Source organism: Nicotiana tabacum, chromosome 14, assembly GCF_000715075.1.
Source record: "Nicotiana tabacum cultivar K326 chromosome 14, ASM71507v2, whole genome shotgun sequence".
Classification (NCBI taxonomy): Eukaryota; Viridiplantae; Streptophyta; class Magnoliopsida; order Solanales; family Solanaceae; genus Nicotiana; species Nicotiana tabacum.
In genome coordinates, this window is record NC_134093.1 from 1,008,409 (window position 1) to 1,020,099 (window position 11,691).

Here is an 11,691-nt window from a genome sequence, read left to right on the forward strand (position 1 = left end):
CCGGCCACCACAGGGCGACTTTGGCCACCACGGCGAAAATAACAATGTAGTGCCCAGTAGTGAGGTGTCCCCTATTGACCCCAAAGGAGTTCCGGCTGCAGACCCAATCAATGCCAACTCTCATGTGGCCACTTATCAATGCCTAGTGAACCGAATGTTCGAAGAACAAATAGGAAAATTAATGGAGGTTTACATTGATGACATGTTAATTAAATCCCTGCGAGTAGAAGACCATTTGAAATATTTGCAGGAAACCTTCAACATACTGAAGCAATACAATATGAAGATGAACTCAGAGAAATGCGCATTCTGGGTCAGGTCCGGAAAGTTCCTTGGATTCATGGTGTCCAACCGTGGAATCGAGATCAATCCCGACAAAATAAAAGTTATTGTGTAACGACCCGGCCGATCATTTTGAGTATTATAACCCTGTTTCTCCATTTACTGCTCAATGTATTCTTTACAGTTATTTTATAATTTACCGGGTTAGTTGATTCGGGTCCGGAAAGAATTCGGAGTGAAACGAGACACTTAGTCTCACAATTTAAAATTTAAGTTAGAAAGGTTGACCGGATGTGGACTTATGTTTAACGATCTCGGATCTGAATTTTTATGATCCCAATAGCACCGTATGGTGAATTTGGACTTAGGAGAGTATCTGAAAAATTATTTGGAGGTCCGTAGAGGAATTAGGCTTGAAATGCCGAAAGTAGAATTTTTGGGAAGTTTGACCGGGCGGTTGACTTTTTGATATCGGGGTCGAAGTCCGATTCTGAAAATTTGACTACCTCCGTTATGTCATTTATGACTTGTGTGCAAAATTTGAGGTCAAACGGATGCGATTTGATAGGTTCCGGCGTCGTTTGTAGAAACTTGAAATTTAAAAGTTCATTAGGCTTGAATTGGGATACGATTCATGGTTTTAGCGTTGCTTGAGGTGATTTGAAGGTTCGACTAAGTTCGTATGATGTTTTAGGACTTGTTGGTATATTTGGTTGAGGTCCCAGGGGCCTCAGATGAGTTTCAGATGGTTAACAGATCAAATTTAGACTTAGAAGAAAAAGGTGAAGTTTCTTTCATGTGATGCAATCGCACCTGCGGAAATTCCATCGCAGGTGCGAGCTCGCAGAAACGAGCATGGAAAGCGCAGATGCAGGCAGAGGGCTATGAGACAGTGGTTGCAGGTGCGAGGGAAATACCGCACCTGCGATGAGCGCCGATGCGGTCCCTTGATCACAGAAGAGGAGGCAGGCTTAAGTGATTTTTCCGCAGAAGTGGAGCTTTGATCGCAAATGCGGAAATGGTGCCGCAGGTGCGAAACTCCTACCCAGAATGTTAAAAACAGAGGTGTCCGAGATTTTGTCATTTTTGACATTTCCAAAAGCGAGTGAGGCGATTTTTGAGCGAGAAATCAGGGAAAATTTTGAGGTAAGTCCCTTGTGATCCTTTCTACCCATAATATTGAATTATCATCGAACAATCCGACTAGATTACATGTTTTTGAGGTGTAAATTTGGGATTTGAACTTAGAAATTTGAAATTAAGATTTGAAGATTTGGAGGTCGAGTTGGGGTCGGATTTTAATAAAATTAGTACGGTTAGACTCGTGGTTGATTGGGCTTTCAGATTTTGTAACTTTTGTCGGATTCCGAGACGTGGTTTTTGAGCTAAATTTCGGATTTTTATGGAAAATTTAGTATTTTCTTATGGAATTAATTCCAATAAATTTTATTGACTGAAATGAATTATTGTGACTAGATTCGAGAAATTCGGAGGCCGATTTGCGATGCAAGGGCATAGCAGGGTAAAGAATTTCATGTTTTGAGGTAAGTAACAATTATAAATCTTGTCGTGAGGATATGAAACCCCGGATTTTATGTCACGTGATTATTTTGGAGGAGACGCACATGCTAAATAGAAATCACCACAAGGGTCTATTGTATGCAGTCCTACCCTGCATTTCTGCAAGAGACTGTTTCCATGACTCGAACCCGTGACCTCTTGGTCACATGGAAGCAACTTTACCAGATGAATATCGTAGCCAAGATTTAAGAATATAATTGCGCAAAATATGGTATTGTACATAGCAAAGACAAAACAATTTTTTTCCTAATTGTGGGGTGATATTAGACCCAAAGACTAACGGAAGGCAAAGTCTCTCAATTTAGAATAATACATGGTAAATTTGACCATTTTACTATTTGTTATGTCTTTCTTTGTTACTCTTGTGATTTTCTGTTGTTCTTGTTGTTTTCTTATCGCCTAATTAGTGTTATTGATTCAATTATTTGTTATTTATTTATTTATTTTTTGGTGCGTTTATTAACAGGAAATGAACAAATATGGAAGGGAGAAGAACGTAACAATTGTCAGATTTGTTGAATTTGTCTAGGTTATGTTTCTCATTCTACCAAGTGAAGCAAACTCATGGCATAAGTTTGTTCATTCATACTGCAGGATGCTCACCATAACTTTATTGATGATTCTGAAGTTATTGGATTCTGATCGAGAAGGCTAGGTTAGTGACATTAGTCAGATATCCTTCTTCTCGAATCTTTAATTTGCTATATAAGCGTACTATATTAAAGTCATTCTCTTTTGTGTTCCTGCTTAAGGTTTTGATCTAAGTTGCTCTGACATGATAGTTCAGTGTCGCACCCATGTCGACACGACACTAGTATTGATGTGGGTATGGGATCCATACCGGATCTAGTCAAATAATTTTGGATACCTTGACCACGACATGGAAATATTCGAGACAAGATACAATTTGATTTCTGAAATCAGAACCGAAAAAAAATTGAGAATAAAAAGAATTTAATACTTTACAAGCTATACGTAAGTATTCCACAAATATTTTTCACAATTTAGAGATATTTTTATATTTTTACTTTTTGAATTATTTTAATTAGCTCGATCCTCGCACCCGTATCCATACTAGAATCCATATCCCAAAATCACAGAATTTACATCTCGAATGATCTGACCTCTATATACGCACCCGTGTCGGATACCCACACTCATGTTCAAGCAACTTATGTTCTGATTTCTTGGATGTAAAGGTTATATTTTTTAGATTTTAGCTATATACACGAACATTGCACTATAGTGAAATTTTTACACTCGTAACAATGTAATTTAACCTGTTAGAGAAGGTTATTTACCATTTACTCTAGGTTACTCTCTTTGTCGTTCTTTTGTTCTTTGTTTGCTTATTGCCTAATTGGTGTTAAAATCTATATCTTTTTGATAAGCTTATAACAATTTATCTAATACTTGCTCAAGTTTTGTTTATTTAAAATTTTGGTTCATTCGTGCCCTTTGCATTAATGTATGTTTCGTCCTCTACTTTTGCCTTAATTAGGGTTAGATCCCTAATGGCATTGTGTTTGAGACCTCAAGTTTGCAGTGATATTGTAAATTGATGTTTTCTACTATTGTGAATGTGACTTAATTCCTTTGTTCAGTTACATGTTTACCTATTATATTCATTGGGTTGGATTGCTTTAATTTTCCTTTACATTCAAATTTATACAAAATCAAAGATACAGAGTATATGAGCAACTAAAACATACAAACATTCCTAAGCAATTTTCCGATAAAGGTACAACCACTTCTAACCTTCTTTCTTATTTGGCCTCCCCGCCCTCCCTCCTTGTTATAAGTACTTATACACGTCCAAAAATAGAAAGGGGATATCACTAAACTAGAAATTAAGAACATATTAAAACACACTGATAAAATACTGTAAAATGAGAGTCAAGGATGAACATCTCGGGGCCCCTTCCGGATCCGTGTATCCCGTCTGAACTAGTGACAGATCTAAGAGAGTCGTCGATCATGAACCATGACCGAACAGAGATCGGTATCAACTATATAGAGAAGATTGAATGGGTAATGGGTCTGGACGTAACCCTGCGAGGAGTGAAAAAATGAGCGATCGGGGCCACAATAGTCAGGGACTCATGAGTAAAAACGGTTTCGACTGGCCATTTGGGGCCAGGGAGGCATCGAGATTATCGGAATACAACTTCAGTGTTGATGCTGCCGGCATTGTATCCTCCATCAGATGCATCAAAGATACCAAGTGGCCTCGGCCATTGCAGTCTGATCCTGCCCAAAGGGACCCCAACCTGATGTGTAAGTTTTGTGGCACTCACGACCACAGGACCAAAGACTGCCAACAACTAAGGGAAGAAGTAGCACGGTTATTCAATAACGGACACCTCCGAGAATTTCTGAGTGATCGAGCCAAAAATCACTTCAGGAATAGGGACTCCAACAAGAAGATCAAGCAAACAATCATGATGCGGACGCTGAAGGCATCGTGCAACCACATAATTATGCACTAGCAATATCTATACTCATAAATAAATCTCGAGTTAAGCATGTGTTAATTGATCCAGGTAGCTTGGCCAATATTATCAGATCGAGGATCGTGGAATAGCTGGGTCTACAAGACCAAATAGTTCTTGCAGTCCGAGTTTTAAACGGATTCAACATGGAATGCGAAACTACTAAAGGGGAGATAACCCTGCCGGTGAACACCGCCGGGACCATTGAGGAAACAAAGTTCTATGTGATTGAAAGGGATATGAGATATAATGCTCTATTACAAAAACTGCGGATTCATAACATGAGGGTAATACCCTCGACACTCCATTAACCATTAAAGTTCCCCACACCAAGAGAGATCAAGACAGTTTACGGAGAACAGGCGGCGGCAAAAAGAAATGTTCGTGGAAGATGAGGTGATACGGATGTTCGTACTCTTGACATCAAAGAACCTGGAGTCAGTTAGGAAGGAAGAAACTAAATGTCAATCACCGACACCGGCCCCGACCGAATAGGAGAAGCAAGAGGTAGGCGAGGATGATGATTACGAAGTTCTTAGGTCGTTCATCACCCCTGATGATTCCAATGCCACCAAGTCGATGGTCAAGGAGTTGGAGCAAGTCGTATTGGTAGAACACTTTCCCGATCGGAAGGTATACCTGCACATGGGATTGACTCCCGAGCTCAGTGAAAAAATCATTAAATTGCTTATACCTAAGGAGGATTGTTTAACTTGGTCCCGTTTAAATATGACAGGGATCCCACAAGAAGTAACCACTCATAAGCTAAGCTTGAACCCGAAGTTTCACCCGATTAAATAGAAAATAAGGCGTCATTCCGAAATCAAGCATGCGTTCATCAAAGATGAGGTATCCAAACGCCTTAAAATAGGTTTTATTCGGGAAGTTAAGTACCCGAATTGGTTGGCTAATGTAGTAGTAGTGCCTAAGAAGAGAAATAAGTTAAGAATGTGTGTATATCACAAAGACTTGAACAAGGCGTACCCCAAGGATTATTTTCCTTTGCCTAACATCGATCGCATGATCGATGCAACGGCCGGGCATGAGATACTCAGTTTTCTTGACGCCTATTCCCGGTACAACCAAATCTGGATGGACCTACGGCGATCAAGAAAAAACTTCCTTTATCACTAAATTCATCACCTATTGTTATAACGTAATATCGTTCGGACTAAAAACATACCGGTGCCACTTATCAATACCTAGTAAACCGAATGTTCGAAGAACAAATAGGAAAATTAATGGAGGTTTGCATTGATGACATGTTAGTTAAATCCTTGCGAGTAGAAGACCATCTGAAACATTGACAGAAAACCTTCAACATATTGAAGCAATACAATATGAAGCTGAACTCGGAGAAATGCGCATTCGGGGTCAGGTCCGAAAAGTTTCTTGGATTCATGGTGTCCAACCATGGAATCAAGATCAATCCCGACAAAATAAAAGCTATAGTGTAACGACCCGGCCGGTCGTTTTGAGTATTATAACCCCATTTTCCCATTTACTGCTCAATTTATGCTTTACAATTATTTTATAATTTACCGGGTTAATTGGTTCGGGTCTGGAAGAAATTCGGAGTGAAACGAGACACTTGGTCTCACAATTAAAAATTTAAGTTAGAAAAGTTAACCGGATGTGGACTTATGTGTAACGACCTCAGATCTGAATTTTTATGATTCCAATATCTCTGTATGGTAATTTTGGAGTTAGGAGCGTATCCGAAAAATTATTTGGAGGTCCGTAGAGGAATTAGGCTTGAAATGCCGAAAGTTGAATTTTTGGAAAGTTTGACCGGGGGTTCACTTTTTGATATCGGGGTCTAAATCCGATTCTGAAACTTTGAATACCTCTGTTATGTCATTTATGACTTGTGTGCAAAATTTGAGGTCAATCGGATGCGATTTGGTAGGTTCCGACATCGTTTGTAGAAACTTAAAATTTCTAAGTTCATTAGGCTTGTATTGTGATACGATTCATGGTTTTAGCATTGCTTGAGGTGATTTGAAGGTTCGACTAAGTTCGTATGATATTTTAGGACTTGTTGGTATATTTGGTTGAGGTCCTAGGGGCCTCGGGTGAGTTTCAGATTGTTAACGGATCAAATTCATACTTAGAAGAAAAAGGTGAAGTTTCTTTCATGTGATGCAATCGCACCTGCGGAAATTCCATCGCAGGTGCGAGCTCGCAGAAACGAGCCTGGAAAGCGCAGATGCAGGCAGAGGGCTATGAGACAGTGGTTGCAGGTGCGAGGGAAATACCGCACCTGCGATGAGCGCAGATGCGGTCCCTTGATCACAGAAGAGGAGGCAGGCTTAAGTGATGTTTCCGCAGAAGCGGAGCTTTGATCGCAGATGCGGCTCCACAGATGCGGAAATGGAGCCGCAGGAGCGAAACTCCTAGCCAAAATGTTAAAAACAGAGGAGTCCGAGATTTTGTCATTTTTGACATTTCCAAAAGCGGGTGAGGTGATTGTTGAGCGAGAAATCACGGGAAATTTTGAGGTAAGTCCCTTGTGATCCTTTCTACCCCATAATATTGAATTATTATCGAATAATCCGACTAGATTACATGTTTTTGATATATAAATTTGGGATTTGAACTTAGAGATTTGAAAATAAGATTTGAAGATTTGGAGGTCGAGTTGGGGTCGGATTTTGGTAAAACTAGTATGGTTAGACTCGTGGTTGAATGGGCTTTCGGATTTTGTAACTTTTGTCGGGTTCCGAGACTTGGTTTTTGAGTTAAATTTTGGGTTTTTATGGAAAATTTTGTATTTTCTAATGGAATTAATTCCAATAAATTTAATTGACTGAAATAAATTATTGTGACTAGATTCGAGACATCCGAAGGCCGATATGCGATGCAAGGGCATAGCAGGGTAAAGAATTTCATGTTTTGAGATAAGTAACAATTATAAATCTGGTCCTGAGGATATGAAACCCCGAATTTTGAGTCACGTGATTATTTTGGAGGTGACGCACATGCTAAATAGCAATCACCACAAGGGTCTATTGTATGCAGTCCTACCGTGTATTTTTGCAAGAGACTGTTTTCACGATTCGAACCCGTGACCTCCTGGTCATATGGAAGCAACTTTACCAGATGAATATCGTAGCCAAGATTTAAGAATATAATTGCGCAAAATATGGTATTGGACATGGCAAAGACAAAATAATTTTTTTCCTAATTGTGGGGTGATATTAGACCCAAAGACTAACGGAAGGCAAAGTTGCTCAATTTAGAATAATACATGGTAAATTTGACCATTTTACTATTCCTTATGTCTTTCTTTGTTACTCTTGTGATTTTTTGTTGTTCTTGTTATTTTCCAATCGCCTAATTAGTGTTATTGATTCAATTATTTGTTATTTATTGATTTTTTGTTGCATTTATTAACAGGAAATGAACAAATATGGAAGGGTGAAGAACATAACAATTGTCAGATTTGTTGAATTTGTCTAGGTTCCGCTTCTCATTCTACCAAGTGAAGCAAACTCATGGCATAATTTTGTTTATTCATACTGCAAGATGCTCACCATAATTTTATTGATGATTCTAAAATTATAGTTGACTACAACAGGGAACGATTGGATTCTGATCGAGAAGGCTAGGTAAGTGATATTAGTCAGATATCCTTCTTCTCAAAGCTTTAATTTGCTATATAAGCCTACTATATTAAAGCCATTCTCTTTTGTGTTCCTGCTTAAGGTTTTTATCTAAGTTGCTCCGATATGGTAGTTCAGTGCCGCACCTGTGTCGACACAACACTAGTTTTGATGTGGGTATGGGATCCATACCGGATCTAGTCAAATAATTTTGGATACCTTGATCGCGACATGAAAATTTTCGAGACAAGATACAATTTGATTCCCGAAACCAGAACCGAAAAAAAAAATGAGAATAAATTTTTTTTAATACTTTACAAGCTATACGTAATTATTCCACAAATATTTTTCATAATTTAAAGATATTTTTATATTTTTATTTTTTGAATTATTTTAATTAGCTGGATCCTCGCTCCTATATCTGTACTAGGATCCGTATCCCAGAATCTAAGAATTTACATCTCGAAGGATCCTACCTCTATATACGTACCCGTGTCGGATACCCACACCCATGTCCGAGCAACTTAGGTTCTGATTTCTTGGATGTAAAGGTTATATTTTTTAGATTTTAGCTATATACACGAACATTGCACTGTAGTGAAACTTTTACACCGGCAACAATGTTATTTAACATGTTAGAGAGGGTTATTTACCATTTACTCTAGGTTACTCTTTTGTCGTTCTTTTGTTCTTTGTTTGCTTATTGCCTAATTGGTGTTAGACTCTATATCTTTTTGATAAGCTTATAACAATTTATCTTATACTTGCTCAAGTTTTGTTTATTTAAAATTTTGGTTCATTCGTGCCCTTTGCGTTAATGTATGTTTCGTCCTCTACTTTTGCCTTAATTAGGGTTAGATCCCTAATGGCATTGTGTTTGAGACCTCAAGTTTGCAGTGATATTGTAAATTGATGTTATCTACTATTGTGAATGTGACTTAATTTCGTTTGTTCAGTTACATGTTTACCTATTATATTCATTGGGTTGGTTTGCTTTAATTTTCCTTTACATTCAAATTTATACAAAATCAAAGATACAGAGTATATGAGTAACTAAAACATACAAACATTCCTAAGCAATTTTCCGATAAAGGTACAACCACTTCTAACCTTCTTTCTTATTTGGCCTCAACCCCCCGCCCTCCCTCCTTTTTATAACTACTTATACACGTCCATAAATAGAAAGGGGATATCACTAAACTAGAAGTTAAGAACATATTAAAATACACTGATAAAATACTGTAAAATTTGTGCATATAAGTTAAACTTCTATCTTGAAGTTTAAGTCTTGACAACTGTATGAATGTTAAGAGTAAAAGGTCACAAGCGTTACTTTGAAATTGAAAAGGAGATTTAAATAAATATATAAAAATAACAAAACGGGAAAAGAATTGAAATTCAACTCAAACTTTTTATTATTTATGGATTACAATCACTTATTAGTAAATTAAAGTAGATGAATAACCATCTCTAAAACAATCTTAACCAAAATAAAACATCTTTTTTTTAAACATTAAGGGACAAATAATAACGAATCACAACAACAAAACATATTAATATTGATAAAGCGTAGGAGGAAGGCGAGGTGTAATTAGCACTTCAACATCTGTCTTCTTAGGTAAAGTTAGACCCACGCCTTGTTTCATATCCAAAGGCTCGTTAGTCGTAGTTGCAAAATTGAAACCCTGGATCAAATGAGCAATTGAAAGGTGTTCCACTTGCAATGAGTAATTCATCGCGGGACAAGCTCGTCTCCCTGATCCAAACGGGATCAACTCATAGTGCTGCCCGCGATAGTCAATTGCAGCATTAGTCGTCAAGAATCTTTCTGGATCGAATGTATCAGGATCTACCCATATTTGTGGGTCTCGTTGAAGTTTCATAATATTTGTAAGTAGTGCAGTCCCCTTAGGAATATGGTATCCATTGACAACACAATCTTTTACGGATAGGTGTTGTACTGACAAAGGTGCAGGTGGATGTAATCGTAATACTTCTTTAACAATTGCTTGAAGATACACCAAATTCTTGATATCATTCTCTTCTACCCATCTATCTCTACCAACAATGGTGTCCATCTCTTCTTGTGCTTTCTTCATGACATTCTTATTGTTTATCATTAACGCCATTACCCACTTTATATGAAGTGCAAGTGTGTCTGTTGCATCCAAGACCAAAGTCTATATATATAGACAAAGAACAGTTAAAAAGATGATTTACAAAGAAGAAATTAAAGAGACGAATTTGCATCATTGTTCAAATCCTAGTATGCATGAGTTGGTTAGGCGATAGTGTTTTTATCAACAGAATCCATACATTAAAGTTTGACTTCAAAATACTGAAAATGTAGAAGAATCTATGCGTGACTAAGCCACTTAAAAAAAAACAATATATATATATATATGTAAATGTCTATAAAAATTAAAGTGATTTTATATACGAATATAGTAACCTAAAATATAAGCTCCTACAACATGTTAAAATACAAGCATAGATTAATTTACTTACGAATACTGTTGCTTTGATGGTGGTGTCATGAGAGTAACCATCGCCAAGATGTTCGTTGCTCCTCTTGGAAAGCAGCACATCAATAAAATCTTGTTCATTTTCACCTCCAACATCCTTTGTTTCTCTCTTCTTAATGTGCTCATCTAACCAACCTTGGATAATATTATCAATGTCTTTGAAAGTTTGTTTCATAGCCTTAATATTCCCTGTAAGATCCAACCACTTGAAAAATGGAATGTGAAAAACATCATAGAGCTCAATCTCCATAGCTTGAACCATGAACTTCTGAAAAGCTGCTTTGAGTATTTCTCCATGTCCATTATTATAGGTCTTCCCAACAACCATTTTCAAAATGATGTCGAATGTCAATTTATCTATCCAATCACTAAGGTTTATCTTCACCATTGGTGAATCACAATTATACAATTGTTTAATATTTTTCTGAACTATAGAAAATCTAACATGTTTGAATTTTTCGAGCCGACTAACGGAGAGAAGTTCTTGATTGACTAGCTTTCGATTTTTTTTCCAGTAAGGGCCATATTTGGCAACAGCAAGCATGGCATTGTTATAGCAAAGGTATTCTCCGTAAAGTAAAGCTGGCCGATCGGCGAAATGGATATCATTGGTAGAGAAGCATTCTTTCATAGCTTCATAACTACTCACCGCCAAGAAACGGCGAAACCCTAACCGGAATGTGAAGACGGGACCATATTTGTCAGCTAAGTCTCCGAGTTTTTGAGAAAAATGGCGGTCATCATCGCCATTGTTGTTGAAATAAAAGAGATGGCCGATTACTGGCCATCCACCTGGGATTTTTGGAGGCAGTGGGTTTAAGATTTTTGATTGTTTTTTTGTCCATAGCAAGTAGAGTAGAAATGCAAAGGTTACAAGTCCTACAATGGCTTCTATGGGAGAAAGAAGATGATACATTTTTCAAGAGTACTAAATGTATAGGATTTTTTAATATGTAGGCAACATCTTCTTTTATAGTGATATTTTACAATTTGGTTTTGTTGCAAGTGGTATCGCCTATTTCATTGCCAATGTTGACCACCTGAAACATTTCTACGTTCTTGGATAGCGGCCACAACATTCTTGGATAGCAGCCGCAAAAATCCGTAATTGTGCAATTTTGACTGTATATTATTACTGTACTAATGAATTATAAGTATCTGATTTATAATTGCGTTACAAATAACCTGAGATAGCAGCCGCAACAT

General features: G+C 37.4%; 1 protein-coding gene across 1 annotated transcript; it reads right to left on the reverse strand.

Moving 5' to 3' along the window:
* Nucleotides 1-9,481: 9,481 nt before the first annotated feature.
* LOC142169112 (nicotine N-demethylase CYP82E4-like) lies at nucleotides 9,482-11,408 on the reverse strand. Its single transcript, XM_075230348.1, has 2 exons — nucleotides 10,469-11,408; nucleotides 9,482-10,140 (listed from the first exon to the last, which is right to left on the reverse strand). The coding sequence occupies exons 1-2, from the start codon at nucleotides 11,399-11,401 to the stop codon at nucleotides 9,514-9,516; spliced, it is 1,560 nt and encodes a 519-aa protein (XP_075086449.1). The 5' UTR covers nucleotides 11,402-11,408; the 3' UTR covers nucleotides 9,482-9,513.
* Nucleotides 11,409-11,691: the final 283 nt, after the last annotated feature.

Coding starts and splice junctions, on each gene's coding strand:
- LOC142169112 (XM_075230348.1), bottom strand. CDS start 11,401: ATGTATCATCTTCTTTCTCCCATAGAAGCCATTGTAGGACTTGTAACC. Junction 10,141..10,468: donor CCATCAAAGCAACAGTATTC/GTAAGTAAATTA, acceptor CTATATATATAG/ACTTTGGTCTTGGATGCAAC.